General features: G+C 47.3%; 1 protein-coding gene across 7 annotated transcripts in view; it reads left to right on the forward strand.

Annotated features, from left to right (window-relative positions):
- The window catches only part of LOC100519808 (TRPM8 channel-associated factor 1), a 54,408-nt gene extending 39,388 nt beyond the window's left edge, over positions 1-15,020 (forward strand). For 4 of the 7 annotated variants that reach the window (XM_003134565.4, XM_021078924.1, XM_005657715.3 and 1 more), the window contains 7 exons: positions 1,907-2,901; positions 3,190-3,287; positions 4,412-4,625; positions 4,881-5,120; positions 7,182-7,519; positions 9,465-9,715; positions 12,579-15,020. In XM_003134565.4, the coding sequence (XP_003134613.1) occupies positions 1,907-2,901; positions 3,190-3,287; positions 4,412-4,625; positions 4,881-5,120; positions 7,182-7,519; positions 9,465-9,715; positions 12,579-12,588 (2,146 nt within the window). In that variant the 3' untranslated portion in view covers positions 12,589-15,020. Of the gene's footprint in view, positions 1-1,906; positions 2,902-3,189; positions 3,288-4,411; positions 4,626-4,880; positions 5,121-7,181; positions 7,520-9,464; positions 9,742-12,578 lie in introns of all 7 variants that reach the window. The other 3 variants (XM_021078926.1, XM_005657717.3, XM_021078923.1) reach the window with 1 other exon arrangement.

Genomic DNA, 25,411 nt, shown 5'->3' on the forward strand with positions numbered 1-25,411 from the left:
CCCCGTCTCTGTTTGCTAATTTGCCCATCTCAAAAATCCAGTGCTGTCATGGATTTATTCTTGTTTTGATAACTTTGGTTTCATTTCAGAACAGAGAGGGAGAAAAAAAGTAATTCAGTTCTGATTTTCTTTAATGAAACAATTATTTATCTCCCCCTGCGCCAAAGCTGTGACAGAGGATTCTGAAGATGCCCCTGGCTCAGCAGGACCTCACCTAGCAACCTGCTGATGGGGTCCTGCTTAGTGACACCATGTCTGGGTCTCAACTTTGCACATATGTTATTGCTTATCACGTCCTCACAGGCTAGTGTATAAACCTTGATACCAGTGTAGCTCACCTCTGCACTGACTGCATTTATAAAACAATCACATGAAATTTATGAACAGAACTCATCATGATAAGAATTAAAACATTTTGTATTTAATTTTGCATGCAGAAAGTACTAACATTTAAACATGACTTTTTTTTTTTTTTTTTTTTTTTTTTTTTTTTACTTTAAAATCAGCAAATTAAAGATACCCTAAGCTGTTGCTTGAGAACTATAAATGTCACAACTGCAGAACATTCTGCTTGGCCTGGCCAGTGATTTTTTTCTTTAGGCAGATGATCATGGGAGGCAATGTTACAATCACAGGGCTGTGTAGTAAACCTGGAATCAGAGCAAGAACAGCTAGTCGAATGATTTTAATAGGGGCCTACAAGGAGCTGGAGAGTCTTCTTGTGGGGTGTATCCCTGTCTCCAGGAAAGGTTCGTACCTGCTAAGAGGACTTACCAGTCAAGAGTCCCGCCAACCCCATCAGTCAAGAGTCCTGCCAACCCCAGAGAATATAACCCAGATATTGCAGATGTTGCCATCTACCTGACCCCCATTTTTCAGTGTTTCCTTACAGCTGCCTCTGACCATACAGTTGCCACAGCTTTACCCAACAGTAGTGATATAACCAGCTCCGGAACCACGAGCTTAGAGAGATCACTCTACCTCTGACCCCCTGTCATCCCACCAGTGTCCAGAGCTGCATCCCCCATTTGGGGATTATGGGTGTCCCGAAGTCTTACTGGACTTTTTTTTACTCATAGACAAGAAGTGTTGGTAATGAGAAGAGCCTTATAGCATGGATATGCATCATGCCTGTTGGGCCGGCAACAAATGTGTGGCAACAAATGTGTTGTCTGAGTTTAGACAACCAACCCTCTTGGGTTCAAGTAACAGGAAGATCTCACTAGAGTGGTGTCTGGTCAGCTCCCCTGCCCCACCTTTCGAGATAATAGTGATACTTCACTAGCGCCACCAACTCAGCTCTCTGCTGACTTTATTTGCAGAAAATTAGCTGCATGAAATTTAGAAACAAGCCTCCTTATAAAAATGAAACCATGATTTCCCATTCACTTCTTTTGTGGCATGTGGAGGTTCCCAGGCCAGGGGTCGAATCGGAGCTATGGCTCCCGGCCTACACCTACAGTCACAGCAGCTCAGCATCTGAGCCGCATCTGCAACCTACACCACAGCTCACGGCAACACTGGATCCTTAACCCTCTGAGCGAGGTCAGGGATCGAACCCGCGTCCCCGTGGCTATGAGTCGGATTTGTTTCCACTGTGCCACAAGGGGACCTCCCCTCACCCAATTCTTTATATAGTGCTTACAAGGCTGAAGCAGACACTTAAATCCAGAACATTTAGGATGTCATCTTGGGGAAACCCAGCAGGACTTCCTTTGAGGTTTCTTTTGGAGGGTTTGTACACCGAGACCGAGCAGAGCAGAAGCAACAGGCAACAGGTCCCCACGCCCACTTTGTTCTCCCCACTGTCTTGGAGGAGCTGCGCATGGTGTTAATGCAGTTGACGCTTGCTGCATGCAGGGCGCGCTTGTGAGCGCTTTGTGATAAACACCCCTGTCGTTTGCAGTTGCGAGGACGATCTCTCCGAGGACAGAGATGAGCTCCTGCACGGGATCTCCGAGCTGGACATCAGCAACTCGGACTGCTTCCCATCCCAGCTGCTCGTGCACGGCGCTTTAGCCTTTCCCCTGGGGCTCGATTCCTACCACGGCTGTGTCATAGCGGCTGCGCGCTACGGCCGGGGCCGGGTGGTGGTGACCGGCCACAAGGTCCTATTCACTGTCGGCAAACTGGGCCCCTTCCTGCTCAATGCCGTCCGCTGGCTGGACGGGGGCCGCAGAGGCAAGATCGTGGTGCAGACGGAACTGAGGACTCTGAGCGGGCTGCTCGCGGTCGGGGGCATAGACACCAGCATTGAGCCCAATCTGACCAGCGATGCGAGCGTCTATTGCTTCGAGCCCGTGAGTGATGTGGGGGTCAAGGAGCTGCAGGAGTTTGTGGCAGAGGGCGGGGGCCTGTTCGTGGGCGCCCAGGCCTGGTGGTGGGCCTTCAAGAACCCGGGAGTGTCCCCTCTGGCTCGGTTCCCGGGAAACCTCCTCCTCAACCCCTTTGGCATCAGCATCACCAGCCAAAGCCTCAACCCTGGGCCCTTCCGTACCCCGAAGGCGGGGATAAGGACCTATCACTTCCGCTCCACCCTGGCCGAGTTCCAGGTGATAATGGGCAGGAAGAGAGGGAACGTGGAGAAGGGCTGGTTGGCAAAGCTGGGACCGGACGGTGCAGCTTTCCTGCAGATCCCTGCGGAAGACGTCCCCGCCTACATGTCAGTGCACCGGCTCCTGCGAAAGCTGCTCAGTCGCTACCGGCTGCCGGTAGCCACCCGAGAGAACCCCGTCATCAATGACTGCTGCAGGGGTGCCATGCTCTCCCTGGCCACTGGGCTGGCCCACTCCGGAAGTGACCTCTCTCTCTTGGTCCCGGAAATTGAAGATATGTACAGCAGCCCCTATCTGCGTCCCTCGGAATCTCCCATCACGGTGGAGGTCAACTGCAACAATCCAGGTGAGAGGGGAGCCGTGGGAGCCGGGCAGGCGGGAACTTAGAAGGATGCGGAGTGATGGCCTTAGTGGCTCAGCTCAGGATCAGATCACCTCGGGGGGCCGTCTCCATCCCGTGCCCTGCACTCTCAAGGAGACGGGGGTTGGGGGTCTTAGGTAACGTTTGGAAGAGCAGAGCCAGGGCCACGTGGAGGCAGAAAGATGTGCAGAGCTCATGAAGGGACCCTGGAAGCTGGGTGGGGATGGACTCATGGAGGGAGGATAGCATCTATTTCGCTCTTGCTTTTGGCAGGCACCAGGTATTGCTGGATGAGTACCGGGCTCTACATACCTGGAAGGCAAATTATAGAGGTCTCGCTGCCTGAAGCGGCTGCCTCTGCTGACCTAAAGGTAAGACATGCCCGCATCACCACATAACACGGATGCCAAGCACGAGAGCCAGATGCTCCTGCTATCATAGTTAGCATCTTATTTGCTCCTCCTACCAACCCTTTTGGTAATACGGGGCGTGTACTTTTACCCCCATTTTAAGGGTCAGGCAGCTAAAGTGCAGAACAGCTAACTGATTGATTGAAATGTGTGGATCCAGTAGATTTCAGAGCCCAAGACGCAAACCGAAGCCACTTCTACCTCAAGTCTTGTGCTTTTAAGTTACATCATCAGGTGGGGAAAAGAAAGCTACCAAAGGGACGGTGCTCCAGCACCCAGCAGCGTCCTTTAAATCCTAAGTTCACCTTCTGTCCCCTGTACATCTCACCTGGGAACACGAGGTCCTCCTGACGCCAGCTGCTTCGCTGGGACCCACCCCACGTTGTTCCTCAGTTGCCCAGTCCGCTTTGGCTCTGTCCCTTTCACGTACTCCCGAGATGGAGCTGCCGTGCTGCGCGGTCCCCCTTGTGCATCCCCGTGATGCTGAGGCGCTCTTCCCTGCCTGGATCTATCCTGGTGCTTGTTTAGCATCAACCCGGGAAAACAATCACAGGACTCTGCTGAGGACAGGGACCACTCTGTCAGCCCAGGTGTGGGGGCCTCGGAGGACAGGAGGCGTCGCATCAGTCCTCCACTGCGTCGGGCGGTCCCCCTGCCTCCCACCGGGCCTTCCCTCTGGTCAGCAAAAGGCAGGCTCTCCTCTGCCCCTTCCCAGAGCCAGCATCCCCACTAGGCAATAGGCAGCCTAGGATCCTGTGTTATGGAGACACCGGGGGACTCTGTGCGAGAGTCGCCATCCTCGTAATTAGCCTCTGGGTCACACCGGGTGCCCCTCACATCAGGGTCTCAGCACGACCTTTGTGCAGCTGTGTGCCCCCCACCCCCCTGAGAGGACATCACATGATCTGGTGCATACAACCCTCAGGGACCATAACAATTTCATCGGTTTGGCACGCATGGCTTGTAAGTGGTGGGACACCTGGGTTTGTGTGGGTCGTGGCCCCATGACCCTTCCTGTCCCCCCACCGTGGATGCTCTCCCCTTCTGTCCGGGGGTGACTCTCTGGAGGAATCTCTCTGTTCCAGGTTCAGATCGGCTGCCACACCGACGACCTGACCCGGGCCAGCAAGCTGTTCCGAGGCCCCCTCGTGATTAACCGCTGCTGCCTGGACAAGCCCACCAAGTCCATCACCTGCCTCTGGGGGGGGCTTCTCTACATCATCGTGCCTCAGAGCAGCAAGCTGGGCACTGTGCCCGTCACGGTTAAGGGGGCTGTGCACGCTCCCTACTACAAGCTGGGTGAGTGGATGCCCTGGAGCGAACCCCGAGGGGCAAGAGAGCTGGCACTGGAGGGAGGGAATACGCTTCCTTAGACTCAGCTTTGGGGCCAAGGAGATAAAGACCAAACCACATCACATCCATGGGGATTTCACAGAAGGATGGGGGGGCCGGGGGGTTGCTCAAGGCCTGGATGTTCTCCTGCAGGGGTTCAAGTTGCGCGTGTTAACGTACGGGATTTGGGAAAGTGAGTTTCAAGCCCTGTGGTCCCTCTAGGAGAGACATCCCAGGAGGAGTGGAAGAGGCGGGTCCAGGAGAACCCAGGTCCCTGGGGAGAGCTGGCTACAGACAACATCATCCTGACCGTGCCAGCCGCCAGCCTTCGTGCCCTGGAGAACCCTGAGCCTCTGCTCCGCCTCTGGGACGAAGTGATGCAGGCCGTGGCCCGGCTGGGAGCTGAGCCCTTTCCCCTGCGGCTGCCTCAGAGGATCGTCGCCGACGTGCAGATCTCAGTTGGTGGGTGCCCGGGGAGGGGCCGGGGGTGAGGTGGGGGGGGAGCCTTTGTGCATCTGCCGCCTGACGGTCCTCCTTCCTCGCCACGGCCACATGGTAGGCAGCCAGCAGGATACAAATGTTTTTTGGAGTTCCCCGTCTTGGCACAATAGAAACGATGCCAACGAGGAGGTTGCAGGTTCGATCCCCCCCTTGCCTCGCTCGGGGGTTAAGGATCTGGTGTTGCCGTGAGCTGTGGTGTAGGTCACAGGCGCGGCTCGGGTCTGGTGTGGCTGTGGCTGGGGTGTAGGCCGGCGGCTGCAGCTCCCATTAAACCCCTAGCCTGGGAACCTCCATATGCTGTGGGTGCGGCCCTAAAAAGACAAAAGACAGAAAAAAAAAATGTTTTTCTAGCAAGACCTCTGCAATGCAATCCTTGCTATTTTAATGGAAAGGGAGAAGAATGCTTGGAAAAATAAGCTCCGCCTTTTATCCCAACAAAAAATTGGGAACTACCCAAGTGTCCAACAGTCATGGAACAGTTAAGTCATGTCTTGTGTGTGCCTTCAGTGGACATTAAGGAAGACGTTTAAAGTGAGAGTTTCATGGTATAAAGACATGTGATGAGACTATGTGATGCATAAAAAGCAGGCCCCAGCACCATATATACATGGTTATGTTAAAATATTCAAGTTTTAGGGAGTTCCCTGGTGGTCTAGTGGTTAGGAGTCAGCGCTTTCACTGTTGCAACTCCAGTTCAAACTCTGGTCTGTACACAGCAGCCAAAATTATATATGTATATATGTATGTAATCTGCTACATGTATAGATGTTACCAGTTTTAGTCAGCCTGTCAAGAAATGCTGTCAAACAGTGGAAATGGCACAGCACACACATACCGGGCTTTCACGGATGTCCGTGGTTTAAAGGAGCGAATAAAAATGGCCGAGGACCTCTTCCCAGGTCACAGGTGTTGGAAGGAATTCAACAACTTCCAGAAGGCAATAAAGAGATGTTTGTCAGTGGGTCAAGAGACCTAAAAAATGGAATATATAGAAATTAGAGAACTAGAGAAATCTCTCTGAACCATAGTTTTCACGGCTCATGTAGATAATCCCTAGGAAGCAGGAGTTCCCATCGTGGCTCAGTGGTTAATGAACCCAGCTAGCACCCATGAGGAGGCAAGTTTGCTCCCTGGCTTCGCTCAGTGGGTTCAGGATCCCGCGTTGCCATGAGCTGTGGTGGAGGTCACAGACGCGGCTCAGATCCAGTGCTGCTGTGGCTCAGCTGTAGGTGGGCGGCTCCAGCTCCGATTGAACCCCTAGCCTGGGAACCTCCATATGCCACCACTGATGTAGCTGTAAAAGACAAAAAGACAAAAAAAAAAAAAAAAAAAAAAGAAAGAAAGAAATAGTGTCAGCATGGGCAACTCCATATCGAAATAATGAGAACCACAAGCTCTTAACTGAGGACAGAGTGTGAAGACAGGTTCATGTGGACAGGGCGTGCTCCTAAAATTTTTTTTTTTTTTTAATTTTAATTTTTTTTTTTTTTTTGTCTTTTTGCCATTTTCTTGGGCCACTCTCGCGGCATATGGAGGTTCCCAGGCTAGGGGTCGAATCGGAGCTATAGCCACCAGCCTACGCCAGAGCCACAGCAACACGGGATCCGAGCCGCGTCTGCGACCTACACTACAGCTCACGGCAACGCCGGATCGTTAACCCACTGAGCAAGGGCAGGGACTGAACCCGCAACCTCATGGTTCCTAGTCGGGTTCGTTAACCACTGCGCCACGACGGGAACTCCGCGCTCCTAAAAATTGAAGCATCGAGTTAGTGACTTGAACGGTGATTTATAACCTGCCCGGACTCCCATAGCCAGTCAGAGGGAGGACGAAGGCACCAATACAGCATGGGAGGAGAAGGAGGGGAGCCTGGGAGGGTCTGGGTTTGGATGGCCCTTTGGAGCATTTTGAGGTTCTGCACGTCATGGGGGGCCTGGGTGTTTGGGAGATACAATGGAGAGAAGAATTTGGTTGGCTGCAGGGGAGCATGCTAACGCCCTCTCCCCCTCCTGCATTTCCAAGGCTGGATGCATGCAGGCTACCCCATCATGTGCCACCTGGAGTCGGTGCAGGAGCTCATCAATGAGAAACTCATCAGAACCAAGGGCCTGTGGGGCCCTGTGCACGAGCTCGGCCGCAACCAGCAGCGGCAGGAGTGGGAGTTCCCGCCACACACCACCGAGGCCACCTGCAACCTGTGGTGTGTCTACGTGCACGAGACGGTCCTGGGCATCCCTCGTGGACGTGCCAATATTGCTCTGTGGCCCCCAGTTCGGGAGAAGAGAGTCAGAATCTACCTGGGCAAGGGTCCCAATGTGAAAAACTGGAATGCGTGGACGGCGCTGGAAACATACTTACAGGTGCGGGACCAGTGCGGGCGTGGGGGACCCCCCCCCCCCCGCTGTGGGGACCCTGGGCAGGGTATCGTGGTGCCCAGGGGACCTCCTACTAGTCGCTGATGTGCTTCCCTCCAGAGGCCCTGATAAAGCCCAGGCGTGGAGGGTGGACGTCCTGGTGATGACGCCTCTCCAGACACGACTGTGTTGCGATTGACAAGGGGGCGCGGAGGGAGTGGGATGGACGGGGAGTCTGGGGTTGGTAGATGCAAACGCTTACATTTAGAACCGATAAGCAAGGAGGTCCTGCTGTACAGCACAGGGAACTCGATCCAGTCTCTTGGCACAGACCACGATGGAAGAGAACACGAGAAAAAGAATGTGTATGTATGTGTGCCGGGGTCACTTTGCTGTACAGCAGAAATTGACAGGGAACATTGTAAATCAACTAGAATGAAAATTAAAAAAAAAGAAGACCTCACTGTGCATGACCCTAAAGCCGACTTAATTGCCTCAGCCCTACCTTTCCCCCAGGATTTTGAGGAGATGTGTGATGGTTGATAGAAAGCACAGAGAAAGGCTAAAAAATGGTAGAGGCATACGTCGTACCATAAAGATAGTTACTCTCACTGGCTTTAGACCACACATACCTGAGATCAAAGCCAAACTGTGCTGTTTAAATAGCTGCCTAACACCAACCACACGCCCCCACTCACACACACAACACACACACACACACACACACACACAGTATGTGGGATAGGAGGTATTTCCACCCCTAGGTGGTTAAAACCATCTTCTCTTTATGACGTGGCTGTGCCTTCGTTTCCACCTTCTAAGTCCAGGAGTCCTCACTGCCTGGACATGGAGGCAGCTTTTGCCTTGAAGTTATAATTCAACAGCCCCGTTCTGCCCCCCGCCCCCAGCCCCCGACCCTGGATCACCTTGGATTCTGGAACTCAGCCTCAGATCAGGCCTACTCTATTCTGGTCCTTCCACCTGCTCGAATTCTCCTGATTCCCCCTGTCGCACGAGTGACAGTGAAACCGCTAGGAGCCTCTGCTTTAACTTTGTCATTGGGACAGAAGACCCTCATCTGAGGTGTCAGGGTGAGGTTGGGACCCCTGAATCCCTCCGAGCTCCCAAGCTCTATAACCCAGCCTATTTCCAATGCCCTCAGCACGGCTGCCTTTGCCTCAGTTGTGCCTCACTCTCAGGTCCCCCTCCGTACACTATGCACTGCTTCTACTGGACGCACTTTTTTCCCAAAGGCTGTTTTGGTCATCTTGTAAACTGCCATAGACCTACAGTAAGTACAGATTATGTCAGGATAAGGGTGGGAGTTCCCCAGTTGTGAGGCTTTCACTTGGCAACTATGAAAGACAGTGGATTTTTTTTCACTTCAACCAATTTCAAATACAATACTGTTGGGGTGTGTGTGTGTGTGTGTGTGTGTGTCTTTTTAGGGCTGCAGTCTTGGCATATGGAGGTTCCCAGGCTAGGGGTTTAATTGGAGCTACAGCTGCCGACCTACACCACAGCTCACAGCAACACCAGATCCTTAACCCACTGAGCGAGGCCAGGGATCGAACCTGCATCCCCATAGAGACTCATCAGATTCATTAACCACTTGAGCCTTGACGGGACCTCCTCAAATGTAATTACTACTTCCATGGTCTAGTGAGACAAATGGATTATGATATTGGTAGGAAATCCCGCTGATAATCTCTGCAGTTCATACCACAGGTGTTACTGTCGACTTCGCGTTGAGCCCTGTCCTGGTTCAGAGGCTCTTCTGATCCCTGGACTGGGACAGCAGCCCGTGAGGCCAGATGAGAACAGGAGAGAGTCGGGGATGGAGACGAAGCTGGTGTTGAAGGGGTTAAACTCACCCCTTCCTTCCGGGGGCGTGCGGGGGCTTCTTTGGTAGACCAGAGGTCTCATCCCGTTCCTTTCCTTCTCTTTCCAGCTCCAGGAGGCCTTCGGGTGGGAGCCGTTCATCCGTCTCTTCACCGAGTACAGGAACCAGACCAACCTGCCCACCGACAACGTCGACAAGATGAACCTGTGGGTGAAGATGTTCTCCCACCAAGTGCAGAAGAACCTGGCCCCGTTCTTCGAGGCCTGGGCCTGGCCGATCCAGAAGGAGGTGGCGACCAGCCTGGCCTACCTGCCTGAATGGAAGGAAAATATTATGAAATTGTACCTCCTCACACAGATGTAAGGAGTGCCCAGCGAGGTGGCAGGTAGAGAGGTCTGGGGAGGTAGCAGAGATGGGGATTCACTCCTCGACCTCTGTCTCTTAGGGTCTAGCCTCGCCCTCTCCACTCACTGCCCCCCCGGATCTTAGCCGTGTCTCTGGGGAGGGGGTTAAGAACCCAGAGCAAAGTGGGAGCAGCATTTCTCAGGAGCAAAGCCTTCTGTTTGCGTGAGTCTTGTCCCTGTGCTCTCAGCCTTAAGATTCCCCCCCCGGCCCCCGCTGGGCCTGTGCCGAGCACGTGGGCCCCTGCTCCCAGGCCAGCCCTTGGTTCACCACTGTGGGCCCGAGCCCATGGGGGGGGGGTCTCATCCCGAGGGCTCCCTGGGCTTTTTTCGCCATCGTTTCCCGAAACACCTGACCATAGAACCCAACCGAAACACGCCTCTATCCTGATATTCAGACAGCTCCGGGGGATTCATATAATGTGTGTCTTGGGTGGTTTTTGAAAAGCCTTGAAAAGCAGTCTTGTGTGTACCAAGAGCCCATGGGTAGGGTTGGCTCTTGGGAAAGTCACTTTATCTTTGAACTCCCATTTCTTTGTGCATGAGGTGAGGCTCGTAGTTCTTGGGCGGAGGTGGGGGCGAGGGTTAGGGTTAGGGTTAGGGTACCGAGCATGAATACTGAGCATGCCCTCCAAAGGGCTGTTTTATTTCACTCTGGCCCACAGAGCAGTGAGCTTCCTCCTCCCCATTCTCCCCCCACAGCCCAGAGGTTAAGGTCATCTCTCACCATTGACCCCTTGCCTCCAAATCCTGGTTCTTTCACCAGTCGTGTATGTATGCCTCTGGGCAAGCTCCTTAACGTCTCTGTGACTCAGTTTCCTCATCCGTAAAATGGGATCTATTTCATAGGACAGTTATGAAGATTAAATTGCAGTACCTCTAAAGTGACTAGTACAGTACCTGGCAGTTTGTAAGCAGGTAGAGAAAAAAATGACAGCTGCCACTGTCATTGTCTAACTCGACCCCATTCTGGAACTGGACCACACTTTTGGATGGCATTTACAGATGCAGTGAGTTAATCCGGCCCCATCCCGCACCGTATGAAACACTGACCCTGAAAGGATCCTGGTCCATTTCCCAGTTATCTAAGGAGAGTCTCTAAATTCAGAGTGGGGTTTTGAAAGCTACTTGGAGTTTGGTCTCCTTCTTCATTTCCATTTTTCAGATAAAATCCCTTCTTTAAGTCAAGAGGAGAAACCGCTTGAAAAGCCACATCGAGTCCATGAGGGTGTTTGTCCTTAGCAAACAAGAGGCATCTGGCTGAGTGATGGTGTTTATATTTCCGTAGTGACAGAGTCCTGTTACTGTTTCCAGATAAAGTCCATGCACAAGTAGAAGTCTTTACTTGGGGAGTTCCCACTGTGGCTCAGCAGTAATGAACCTGACTAGTATCCATGAGGACTCAGGTTCAGTTCCTGGCCTTGCTCAGTAGGTTAAGGATGTGGTGTTGCCATGAGCTGTGGTGTAGGCCGCAGATGCAGCTCTGATCCTGTGTTGCTGTGGCTGTGGTCTAGACCAGCAGCTGCAGCTCTGATTTGACCCCTAGCCTGGGAACTTCCATATGCCATGAGTGTGGCCCCGAAAAAAGAAAAGGGAAAAAAAAAAAAGAAAGAAAGAAAGAAAAGAAATCTTTACTTTGGAACCAGATAACTGAATATAGATGACCCGAATTTCATTCAATTACAGTACATTCAGAGATTTTTCTTAACTTTTCTTCCAATCTTATTGGAACCCCCATTTATTTCTGTGAGGTTTCAGCTAGAGTTGGGGCTCCAGGATTCATGCTGTGTACATCTAGCCAGTTTTCCTTTAGCTTACGTCTTTGGATTTAGTTGTTTCAATACACTGCTTTATTTGCATTATTGGAAATCGAGTAGATGCATAGACAATAAGATTTGACCCAAACAATGTCTTTCTCTTATCAATCCTCAATCCTAGAATTATTTTTCCTTGTTTCATGAATAGCCCTTAAATAGGTATTTTAAATACAGAGGTTGAATGTTCCTTCAACATTTTAAAATAGTTGCTGTCCATTGGTGGGTTGTTGAGTACGTGCCAAGTACAGGTGGTTCCTTTTCATCTTCACAATAATCTTATGAATGGAAACGTACCACTCCCATTTTACGAATGAGTGAACTGAGTTTTATGGAGACGGAGTAATTTGCCTAGGCCCTTCTTGCTAATAAGGGATAGATCTGGCGTTGGAACCCAGGCATTCGGATTATAGAATGCGTTTTAGTAACCACAGTGCTTTGAACAAGCAAATACATGAGTAAATGCAGAAACCAATCAGCAAATAGAAGAACCTTCATGTCTCTAAGTGCCAGCACTTTGGCTGCTTGTACTTCCCCCTCGTCTAATTTCATCAGAACAGAAAGTCCCTTTGTTTATTCCAAATACTGGTTCCAAAGAAGGCTTTTAGGTAGGCTCCTGAAGTCCACCAGGCTGGGGTGCTCCCTTGAGCATCGTCCCAATCACCTGGGTTGTGGGACCCTCGGGTTTCCGTCCTTCTCGCTAGGACACCATGGAAACAGTCTACCAGCTCACTAGATTTTGAATGATGGGCTATTTTGGTAAAGAGTCTCACTCCCAAAAGTCCCAGATGCTGCATGTTCTCAGAAAGGAAATTAGATCCGTAGCTATTTAGAATAATACTTATATCCACTCTTATCCTGTTTCATGCATTTTCAGCAGTACAGCGCCGGGGACCTTTTAAAAACATAAAGTTATCCATGTCACGCCCTTGTCTAAAAACTTACAGTGGGACTTCGAATTTAAGATAATGAACTGAACCTCTAAGTTTCCTTCCCTCCCTCCTCAGGCCCCACTGAAACCGAAGACAAGAAACGTCAAAGAGAATCGACACATCTCAGCAAAGAAGAACGGAAGGATTTGGTTCTAAGTGAAGAAGATCTCAGCAAATGTGTGGGAGAAACGACGAAAGAGTACAGCTGCTTTCGGACAGGACATAAGCAGATCAGAACAGCCTAACCCCAGAGAAATGTGGGCGTCTGAAAAATCCATCAGTTGTGAACCTGAACCCCATCCGTCTACCGCAACCTTTGTGCGCAGAACACAGGCAATCTCCTCTTAGTTTCAGTGATAAAAGTCTATTGTTCTTGTTGTGTTTGTATAAAGGAATCAAATAAACTGCCCGAGGAGAGGTAGAAGTTGGTGCTCCAAAAGAAAATTTCTCTTTTTTGTGGAAATAAGTGACCCCTTAACCTACCAGCTAATTCTCTACTGGCAGTTGAGATCCCGACCGAAGTATCCAAGTGCTTTCACTTGTAGCGAGGCTTAGGGGAGTAGCAGACCCGCTACACAATGACAGAGGGAACTCACAGCCACACTGTAAAAATCACCCGTTTTATGGATTCTTCAATGCGAATTGTCAGCTAGAACTTCTCAGACATTGAGCCTTGGGAGTAGGGGTTGGGGGGAGGGACCAGGAGAGAAGCATGGAAGAAAGACAGCCAGTTAGAATCAGGAGATGTGAAAAACAGCAAACTCTGGGGGACACAGAGTTACCATGGGAAAAAATAAAAATTAGGTCTGAGATGTCTTTGTAAGGTAAAAACAGGATGCTACAAAGAAAAGGAAAACTCTGAAAATGAGAAGAGCCCTTAAAGTGAAATAACACTGCCAAAAAATTCTTAGAGACAGGCTGGAAAATTAAGTTGAAGGAATCTCCCTAGATATGGAGCAAAATGAAATAGAAAATATAACGAAAGGAAAGAGACATGGACAATCAAGATCTAAAGGAGTTTTTGGAAGAGAGAACATAGAACATGTAGGCAAAGAAAGAAAAAGAATTGAACAGAAAGAACTAAGTCGCTAAATTGAGGGGACCCCATCCAACCTACATCTAGGTGTAACTGTGTGAAATTTTGGTATATTAAGGATAAAGGGAAGCTATTGAAAATGCCAGGAGAGAAAATAAAATTAGGTCATCATACTTAGCTTGACTAAAAAGGGATGAGAAATAGACCAGGAGTAGATTTTCATCAGCTACACAATGCCAGAAGTCAACAGAGTGTCTTCACACATGGGAAATCTTCGTACCCAGCATTCCATAGCAAGTCACTGTCAAGGGTCAAGTCAAATAAAGTAATTATCTGACATGCAAGTTTTCAGAAAGTCCATCTGCTTTGCACCCTCACTGAGGAAGCACCCTGAGGAAGTTCTCCAGCAAAGTGAGGACGAAAAGCAGGAAGGAAATAGCATCCAGAAAGCAGTGGACCTCACCCAGGATGGCTCGCTCCAGAGTGACGAGTATCCAGCAGGATGGTTCACGCTAGACTAACAGCTAAGAGAACCATTTTAGATGGGAGTACAGGGTCTCAGGCTCTCTGGGGAGAATGTGCATTCTGTGCCATAGATAGTATCCTTGAAAAGATGGAATGTTTAAGAATATGCAGGTGACACATTCTTTAGTCAACAATAACAACAAAGACAAAAATATCTCAAATTCAGGTCCAGTTATGAAACAATGACAAAAATACTCATGGAATTTAAGAAGAGACCCGACATTGGCAGTAGGTGCATTTCATTTCAAGTGACACAGGAATCATGACATTGGATATGTTTGGAAGAAGATATTCTAGCTTCTACTTAGCTCTCAGTAAACAGTATTTACAGAGCCAAAATAATGTAGATACTATTGGAATTCAGTATCCTGATCAGCCTATAGACAAAACATGGAAGCTTAATTTTTTTTATTCGGAAGTGAACTTGAAAGTAATTAATCCTGAAAAGAATAAAGAAAACAAAGAGGCTGAGAATGAGTTGGAGGAAGAGAGGTGGTAGGAAGAACAGAATTACTCATCTATTCAACGGGGGGATGAAAAAGCCTACAGTTAATGGAAAAAAGCTAAGGGAAGAGTCACTGTTCAAAACTATAAATTAAACCAATGGAAGTATTAAAAATGGCATCAATCAAAAATTGGGGAAGGGATAGGCAAATGAAGGGTAAGACCAGTGTAAGTTAAATCCTTATCTTTTGTAATGGGGAATTATTAAAGATTGTCTAAAGTTAATAAGTCAAGAAATTATTGTTCAAGCATATTATTTAATGTTAGGAAGTTAGTTAACAGAATATCTAAAAAATAGACATTGTTCAATGCATTGCCTCTAGGATATGGGACTAGGGTTAAAAGTGTGGGGTGGGAAACTGTGTTTTGCATTTAGTCCTTCTGTGCTATTTAATTTTTTACTTTGTGCATGTATTACTTTTAAAATTTCTAATAAACTCAAATAAAAATCCTTCAGTGGCTTAATAGTGGCTAAGATACAGGCCAACCAAAATCCTTAAAATGGCTTATAAAGCCTTCAAGTTCTGGGATCCACCCGATGCATCCAGCTCACCATACCTCCCCGCTACTCTCTAGCTCGAGCCACCCTCCATACCCTCCAGCTCCTCAGACACGCTTCCCCTTTTCTTGTTTCTACAGGTGTACCCCACAAAAACAAAGCCCATCCCATATCCGCAGGTGTCCTCAGATTAAGCTTACTGCCTAGCGGCTTTACAGTTCTTGTTGATTGTGCAACAGAGTGTTTGTAAAGATCACCCGCTGGTGCTCTTTTCCAAGAAGGCACACGATGTTTGTCTCTTTTCCAGGAGAATTTCAAGACTCCGATGGAGCGGTAAGCTTTCCTGAACTCCTATTCATTTAACAATTGTGATAAGTTTTAGTCGTACGAGACCAGCTGCTGTCAGAGATTTCTGTCCACAGGCGAGTCTCCTTGGTTTTTTTCTTTGCCGTGTTGCCTGAGCATCACAATCAGTTTTGAGCTATTTTCCCCTGTGGTTGGGAGAAACAGCCAACTAACGATCTAGTCATCTCCAGGCTCTCAAGTTTTGTGTGTTCTGCTATGCCTAGCCTCTGGGGGGCTCTTCCTTATCCATTAATCGACTTTCTTCTGCTGTCTTAACTCCCAAGGCCAACTGGAGCTTCTCTAATGAGTATTGGCCTTATAGCCAATCTTCAGTAGCTGCATTTATTGGAAATCCTTCCCATCTCTATAAGAACACACTGATATTCCTAGTCCTAAACCAGTGTCCCTACCTGAAGTCACAACCTCACTTAATATATGGCACTCCATTAGCATACCCATACACAATATCAAATACTGCCCTAGGCACTGGCTCTTCTTGCTGACAAAAGTAACCTTTCTTTCAAGACTGCCTCTCTCCTGTGTCCTTTACTCCTTCAAAGATTTTGGATCCCCTACTTGGGTTTCATTTTGAAACATGTCTTTCATTGACTTACACCATTGGAGTCAGGCTTCCAAGGGTCACAAAGAAGAGATGGGGTGATTTCTTAACTTTTCAGACATTTTCTAACTACGCATATACAAAAACAATTCCACATCTCACTCAAGAATTATAGAAATGTTCCTTGGATTCTTGTGATTTAAATGCTATAAAGGGAAACATTTCTTTGATGGGAAAGCTTGGGCAGTTTCAGTTACTTCCAATGCTATAGTGTCAAGTTGGCTTCCTAGGTATTAATTATATTAGAAGTAAATAAATGAGTGAGTAAATTAAAAACCAGGTATGCACTGGCAAGCACTGACAGTGTCAGGAGCCGAGGACTATGGTAATGCAAACATATGTACCTGAGGGCCATTAGAAAGTTAAGGCTGCTCATCTGTATTATATAGGAACCCATATGTGATTAAGAAATATACACATGAAAGTACTATATTTTTTTTTTGGTATAAACTGCCTAACTTTGGACATAAAATTCACTTTCACAGATTGCCTGAATTACTGGGTATAATTTGAGAACTGAGATAACGCTGAAAGGGTGGGAGGGGAGGAGGGCAAAATGATCAAATGTACAATATAAAAACATCCGAGTGATTCTGAAGAGACCCCAGAGACCCGGAAGACCCTCCCTCCATTTTCAATAGAGTGGGCTGTGCTTATGCCTAGTCTTGTTGCTCTGAAGTGTCCATGCTTTAAACAGGACCCAGGAACCTGGAAAGAGATCATTTAACTCATTCTTCGCACAAAATTCATAGAGGTGGGAGAGGAAACACCTGCTTTTTTTTTTTTTTTTTTTACATAGAGTTTCTCCTTTTCTTGCCATAGAGAAGCCAAACTGTTACAAAGGAAACAGTAAGAAGCCTTATTTAAGGCTTTTGACATTTAATTACAAGAGGACTAGCCCTATGAACTTATGGATGACCAACTTAATCAAAACTTAGAGCAGGAGTTCCCGTCGTGGCGCAGTGGTTAACAAATTCGATTAGGAACCATGAGGTTGCGGGTTCGGTCCCTGCCCTTGCTCAGTGGGTTAATGATCCGGTGTTGACGTGAGCTGTGGTGTAGGTTGCAGACGCGGCTTGGATCCCGCGTTGCTGTGGCTCTGGCGTAGGCCAGTGGCTACAGCTCCGATTCAACCCCTAGACTGGGAACCTCCCTGTGCCGCGGGAGCGGCCCAAGAAATAGCAAAAAAAAAAAAAAGGTAAAAACTTAGAGCAGACTTCAGTCTTAGGTCCTCATAGGGAAACTGACCTGAACTATCAGAGGGAAAACAGCAGACCCATCAGTAGCATTCAAGTGGCCTTTGTAGAAAGCCTAGTGGATCTCTGGTACTGGATAAAGAAGAGCCTTTGATGGGGTGGGGGGGAGAGAATACCCTCACGTAAAGAGGTAGGGATGTTTATGCCCTCCATGCAAAGACCACACGAAGAGCTCAACTCTAGCTGAACAAGTTAGATATATGACCTGTGGCAGCACATCCTAGAGAACTGTGGGCCTCTCAGCAAAAGTGTGCTAGAAAGACCCTGTTATAGGATTTGAACTTGGAAGAAAGCAAAGCTTTGTTCTGGATTGGATGTTATCAAGAAGCTGGGGTGATTGGATAACTTTCTCAATCAATCCCATCTCTAGGAAGGACCAACTGAAGTGAGAAGAAAACTGTCACTGGCTTTTTTGCCTAAGTAGCCGTTACTCACTTTAGACAAGAGAGGTATGTTTGATATTTTGTGTTTGCCCAGAGAGCTTGTTTCCATCTTTACTTTATCACAGTCTCAAAGCCCTGTCTGATGTCAATTTCTGTGAAGCTGATAATGTCCCACAGGCAAAGCAGAGCCTTGTTTTAGCTGCTGTGGGTGTCAGATGACTTCCTGGGTATTAGGGGCTGCTTTTTATTTATTTATTTTTTCCCTTCACAAAACAAAAGATTACAGAAAGGGCCTTTGTTCCTCTTATAGAAAATTCAAAACTGCACTTCTCTTGGCTGAGCATAAGGGGCAAATTAAACAAACAAAACTAAGGTCATAAGGTAGGCAAGAGATACACTGGGAGAGGTCGCCTCTCAAAGGATGGCTCCCTAAAGGTCTCCTAAACTTGGTGGAAGTCTTAGATATGAACCAAAATGAAGTGGGGGCCGTGCTCAGGACTCAGGGGGCCCTCATGTGTTGTCCCCACTCCTCAAATGCAGATGCCTAAACCATTCCGGGAGGAATAGGAAGCCGTGATGGGGGTAGCAGCTTGCTTTTACCCAGGAGGATAACACTGTATCTTTACGATCCATGTGAGTTCCCTTGCTAACTGCTATAATTGGGCCACACAGAAAAAACTGGAATTTAAAACATACACTGAAAGATCTTTTCCATCGCCTGGATAAAGCTCGTATGAAAGGGGTAGCAGAAGCCATTTCTCCAGGGCTCAAACGTACCTTGTTAGGGAGTTCCCATCAAGGCACAGCAGAAATGAGTTCGACTAGGAACCATGAGGTGGCGGGTTCGATCCCTGGCCTCGCACAGTGGGTTAAGGATCCAGTGTTGCTGTGAGCTGTGGTGCAGGTCGCAGATGTGGCTCAGATCCTGTGTTGCTGTGGCTCTGGCGTAGGCTGGTGGCTACAGCTCCGATTGGACCCCTAGCCTGGGAACCTCCATGTGCCGCAGGTGCGACCCTAAAAAAGACAAAAAAAAACAAAACAAAAAAACCTCGTTAAACTTCTGATTTCTAATGAGATAGAAGACGAAGGTAGTGAAGGACCACAGCTTCGCTCAGATTGTCAATATTTTTTAGCACTAAACTAGATGAAGCCACTAGAGTAATACTTTCCCCAGTAAAATGTAAATGCTTCTTGTTTTATCTGCCATTTTTCAAGAAAGATTCCTCACATGTTTCTTAAACATTCATAAAACCATCATAAAATTTTGGCTTCTGTAAGATGTGTTTCCCACATTTTGGGCATCCCCTTCCAATCTAGCCATCGAGTCACCTGAATCATTCGATAAACATGTACTGAATACCTATTGCAATGTTAGTTACTGTTACAGGGTCTAGAAATACTGCTATGGGGTCTAGAAATGCAAGATAAACAAAAGTAGTGCGAAAGAAAATAAAACTCAGGATGGGGAAGCATGTTCTGGGGTAAAAGACTGGACAATGGGCGTGTTGGCTATTTTATGTGCTGGGGTCCAGGAAAGCCTCTCTGATAAAGTGATATTTGAGTGGATTCTTGAAGGAAATAATGGAGCAAACCATACAGATAATTCATGGCAAAGAGAGAAAAAACTGCACTTGGCACATTGAAAGCAGCACGACAGACGTGAGTTTGATGCCTAGAACAGTCAATAGCTGCCTTTTCAGGGCTCGATCACAGGCTTCTGACCTTAACATGAGGGTAGGAGCCCCTGACCTCATGGAAACTCGCACCTTCTCAATGTCTGTTCTCAAACTTCAAAGTCAAGCCACACTTCGCAAATTGTGAATGTGGCTGTAAATCTTGCAGCTTCTCCCCTCTGAAATTTCTCTGACTAAAAAGACAGAGGGGCTCATCTCAGCCATTGCCGTGGCCTCTGCAAAAGGGACTGAATGAGCGACGCTCTACTTTTCGGCACTAATTTCTGGGCGCCTGTCAAGTACCCCATGGATCCAGTTTCCTACGACTTGGAGCCAAATTCATATGGAAACATCTGAGCTAAAAACAACTAACAAAATTTGCAGAGCATTGGCAGTTTTCATCTTATGTATTTGAGGCCCATCTGGACAGATGTGTGGAGAGCAATGGGAACCTTAGGTTCAGTTATTCCTGGCTTCTCATCCTATATCCACCCCACCCACCCACCTGCCCAAGCTGAATGATTCTCATCAGACCTTAGCTAAAACTGAAAGGAGATTTGGATCCCAAGTCTCAGTATATAACAGCCTTAAGAAGAAAGATTCCAATGTCAGAGGCACTTTGGAATAAATCGATTTGGAAATAATTGCCTACATTTACAGGAAAAAAACCCCAATTATGTTATTGGTCCTTATAAGACTGGAAACTTCGACTTCCTTCCTCTGCAGGAATTTCGTTATGGAGATAGTTGACTTTCCCTGATTTCCCAGTTCCCAGGTACTAGCCCCTCTGGCGTCTTGGTGTCTGCAACCCTTGTGAGATTGTGTGCGAAGATGTGGAAATCACACTTGCGTAGGCACAGTTGTGGGAAATTGGATCCGCTGTGTGCATAACCATTGGGTCTGATATTTCAGAGCTGGGGAAAAAAATCCACTCTCAGTCTTGGGCGAAGTCAGTTTCACTGGTGCCCAGATGGCTGCCACCTTCCGGGCACAACCAAACTTTATGTTCGACCTGGAAATGGCAGGAGTTTAGAAATGTAAGAAGCCTCTCCCTTGTTCATTACAAGAGGAAGAGCGTTTCAGTCTGGATATTTCTGGAATGGCAGTGATAGGTCCCAAGGCATCCTCTGTGACTGGAATATTACTGGCTCCTACCAAATATATTCCACACACTTATAACCCCAAAAGAAAATATAAGGCCACACTAATGAGAAGCCGCAAACTCTGGAGTTCCCATTGTGGCTCAGTGGGTTAAGAACCTGACTAGTATCCATGAGGATGTGGGTTCAATCCCTGGCCTGACTCAGTGGGTTGAAAATACCATGTTACCACAAGCTTCAGTGTAGGTCACAGGTGCCCCTCGGATCTGGCGTTGCTGTGGCTGTGGCATAGGCTGGCAGCTAGAGCTCTGATTCAGCCCCTAGCCCTGGAACTTCCATATGCTGCAGGTGTGGTCCTAAAAAGAAAAAAAAGAAGAGAGTTCCCATTGTGGCTCAGCAGTAATGAATCTGACTAGTATCCATGAGGACTCGGATTTGATCTCTGGCCTCACTCAGTGGGTTAAGGATCCAGCATTTCTGAGACCCCTAGTGTGGGAACTTCCATATGCCGCAGATATGGCCCTAAAAAGACAAAAAGAAAGGAAGGAAGGAAGGAGGGAAGGAAGGAAGAGAAAAAAGAAAGAAAGAAAGAAGAAAGAAAAGAATCAAACTCTGATTTCACTGCTTTAAATAAATATGCAGGAACTTGCCCTAGGACATAGAACTTGGATAATTTGAATAAAGGTTAGCATACATGTACCAAAGAATGAAAAATGTAGTGGCTAAGTCTTTCATAAGTACTCTCAAGTTGATGACTCTGCTCTTTACTCCCACTGCAATACAGCTTTAATAAATACGCGAGTGTTTTAATGTCAGGAGATGTAGTTATAACAGTACTTATGTTAGCCCGGGTCCTTCGAGAGGAAGAAGCCAGATAAGGTCAGGCGTACAAGAGATCTATTAAGGGAAACACTTGTGAGAGAACATGGAGCGGCGGTGAGACCATCAGACTGTGGTGTGGTTTTAACCCTGGTGAAGGAGAGTGAAAGAAGGACTGGCTTACACTGCAGTGCAGGTCTCAGAAGGTTTTGTCAGGGCCACCGGGGAGTCCTGGAGCTGAAACCACCCACCAAGAGTCCCAGGTCTCCAGAAATGGACCTGCCCTTGTAACCCCACCGCGACGAATCACTGGCCATCAGAAGCTCCTGGGCAGTGTGGCCTTGGCACCAGGGATTCCAGGGTGCACCAGCTGGAGCCATCTATCAGTTACATACCCACTCCCTGCAACTGGAGATCAGAGTGGACTATTTTCCTGGCCACCATAGGACTCATTCTTAAAGCAGCTGTAGACACCTGTTCTGGATCATCTTAAATAGTGACTTAATAAACCTCCCTGGGGACTCATGTCAGTGCTGCACATAGGTGCATTCATCCATCTCGAGTCCTAAATTAGAGTGTGGCTAATCCTTTCCAGATTCTTGAGGTCCTTTAGGGAAAGAATATATGGGGCCACATTAATTTTAACTCAAAACTAAATATAATTGAAGAAGGAGGCCAATGACCATTAACGCTAGCCCATAGCTGGAAGCATGTGTATAGCATAACCCCTGCATTTGGCTTAGTGAAAAACTGGAATTACTGCAGAATTTTTTCTCTAGAAATATAAAAATGGACTGATGTACCACTGGTAACAATAACAATCCTGATTTTTATATGCTTCCTGCATATGCTAGACAATTAAGTATTATTTATGCATATTTATTATTTGCAACCCCAAAAGAACAAGTTGTTGCAATGCAAAGGGTATGGATTAGCATGCTTAGCTTAAACTCATTTTTATCTATCCTTGGAACTGGAAATGGCTTCATTTCCCCCGAACCTCACAGCAGCCAGCTGCCTCTGCCCAGGGCAGCGCCTGGTAACCAACCAGACTGCATACCCACCAGCATGCAATACAGCACTGCAGTAGTCAGGCTACCACAATAGGACTCCTCTAACCCATTTAGAGGACACCCCTAGAGCACATGGTGGCCAGAGCCGAGGGCACTGTGCCCCATATGCCATTTCCTAGACGAGGCTGTCTGCTTTCCCAGAGAGGGAAACAGATCCATAATACCATTATCCACTTCAACAGATAATGATAAAGATGTATTATTTATACATTCATTTTTTACACTCATACGATGTAATAATAGCCACACAAAAGAATAACATCTTGTCATTTGTGACAACATGGATGGACCTAGACGGTATTATGCTCACTGAAATCAATCAGACAAGAAAGAAAAATACTGTTTGATTTTACTTATACGTAGAATCCAAAATGGCCAAACATAACTGAACAGAAACAGAGTCATCGATACAGAGAATAAACAGGAGGTTGCCAGAGGGGAGGTGGGGGAGGAGGAGAAAAATAGGTGAAGGAGATTAAGAGGTACAAACGTCCAGATAAATAAAATAAAATCAGTCACAGATACGAAACGTAAAGTGTGGAAAAGAGCCAGAATTATGTAATGTCCCCGTGATCATTTGTAACTGTGTAGAGACATCGAATCACTATGTGCATAACGGGAATGAACAGAGTGCTGCAGGTCAATCATGCTTCAAAACCAAGCAAAACTCACAGAAAAGCCTATCAAATTTGTGGGTGTGAGAGGTGCAGGGTTGCAGTGTGGGGAATGGGATGAAGCTACTTAAAAGGTACAAATGTCCAGTTATGAGACAATAAGCTCTAGAGATGGAATGCAAAACATGACCTCTCATGCTGTACCTTATACAGGAAAGTGGTCGGTCCTAACAGTTCTCATCACACAACCCCCTTTTTCTATTTCTTTAATATTGTATTTGGAGTTCCCATCGTGGCTCAGTGGTTCACGAATCCGACCAGGAACCAAGAGGTTGCAGGTTCGATCCCTGGCCTTGCTCCGTGGGTTAAGGATCCGGCGTTGCCGTGAGCTGTGGTGTAGGTCGCAGACGCGGCTCAGATCCTGCGTTGCTGTGGCTCTGGCGAAGACCGTCAGCTAGAGCTCCGATTGGACCCCTAGCCTGGGAACCTCCCATATGCCGAGGGTGCAGCCCTAGAAATGGCAAAAAGACAAAAAAAAAATATTGTATTTATATAAGAGGATGGATCTTCACAAAACTTACTGTGATAATCGTTTCATGATATATGTAAGTCAAATCATTATGCTCCACGCCTTGAACTTACATAGTCCTATATATCATTTACACCTCAATAAAATTGAAACAAAAAAAGAAAGTTATACTGAAAAAAAGAACTGCAGTCGATGAAAAGGAAAAGTGTCTTGCATCCCCAGACACCCTGGAATCACTCGTCAGAGGGAACCACGGTCATCGAGTTCTTCACACACACACACACACACACACACACACACACACACAGACACACAAAGAAACGCACACAGACATGCACACAAACACATACACATAGAAGCTGTGTGTCTATATAAAATATTTTTCTATGTTAATGAGATAACACCTGCTGTTTAGTGCTAGGAACTGTATCTAGTCACTTATGATGGAACATGATAATGTCAGAAAAAGAATGTATACATGTACGTGTGACTGGGTCACCTTGCTGTACAGTAGAAAATCAGCAGAACACTGTAAGCCAGCTATGAGGGGAAAAAATAAAACTCATTTAAAAAAAAAGAAAATTGGCATTGCGCTCAGAAAAAATGAGATCATACTACACACACTAACCAACACTTTTTATTTTTTGTTTTGTTTTGTCCAAGTCTAGTTGATTTGCAAGGTTGTGAACATTTCTGCTATGCAACAAAGTGATTCAGTGTTACGTATACACATATCCATTCTCTCTCGGATTCTTTCGCCACCTAGATTATCGTGGAATACTGGGTAGAGTTTTCTGCGCTAGACAGCAGGTCTCCATTGGCCAGTCATTCCGTATACCTCAGTGTGCATATGCCAGTCCCAATACCCAAGTTCACCCACAACCTGTCCCTTTTGGTAACCATAAGTTTTTCAAAGTCTGTGAGTCTATTTCTTTTTTTTTTTTTTTCTGTCTTTTTTTTGCCTTTTCTAAGGCCGCACCTGTGGCATATGGAGGTTCCCAGGCTAGGGGTCTAATTGGAGCTGTAGCCGCCGGCCTACACCACAGCCACAGCAACGCGGGATCCAAGCCGCCTCTGCGACCTACACCACAGCTCATGGCAACACCGGATCCCCAACCCACTGAGCAAGGCAGGGGATGGAACCCGCAACCTCATGGTTCCTAGTTGGATTGGTTAACCACTGTGCCAGGACGGGAACTCCCCCGAGAGTCTATTTTTATTCTGCAAATAAGTTCATTTGTATTCTTTCTTCAGATTCCACATATAGGTGATATCATATGGCGTTTGTCTTTCACAGCCTGACTTAGTATGACAGTTTCTAAGGATAGACCCATCCGTGTTGCTACAAATGGCAGTTAGACTGATTAGATAATTGTGAGCTGTCTTTGGCTTAAAGAATAGAAATGTACTTTGTCATGGTTCTGGAGGCTGGAAGAACAATATCAAGGTGCCAGCACGGTTTGGCTTCCCAGAAGCCTCTCTCGGTGGCTTGGGCCGGTCACCTTCTCCCTGTGTCCTCACAGTTTCCATCCCTGGCCTCACTCAGTGGGTCTAGTTGGGCTCACACATTGCCCTAAGCTGTGGCGTAGGTCGCAAAGGCGGCTGGGATCCCACGTTTCTGTCTGTGGCTGTGGTGTAGGCTGGCAGCTATAACTGTGATTCCATCCCTAGCCTGGGAACGTCCATATGTTGGGGGTGAGGCCCCAAAAAGCAAAAAACAAACAAAGAAAACAAAACGAAGAGACAGTCATAAATATTTAAGAAAAACGGACACATCCGATCACTTTATCAACAGTGAGAAGATTTACAGGTAGAACCAGTGGTAGCACCACAGGGTGGGGGGAGGGTGCTATAGGGATCTGAAGCTCCCTTCTCGTAATCACTCTCAAGTTATAGCGTTCACTTTCCTACCCCTTCCTGCTTCCTGTCCCCC

This window comes from Sus scrofa, chromosome 18, assembly GCF_000003025.6.
Source record: "Sus scrofa isolate TJ Tabasco breed Duroc chromosome 18, Sscrofa11.1, whole genome shotgun sequence".
Taxonomy (NCBI): Eukaryota; Metazoa; Chordata; class Mammalia; order Artiodactyla; family Suidae; genus Sus; species Sus scrofa.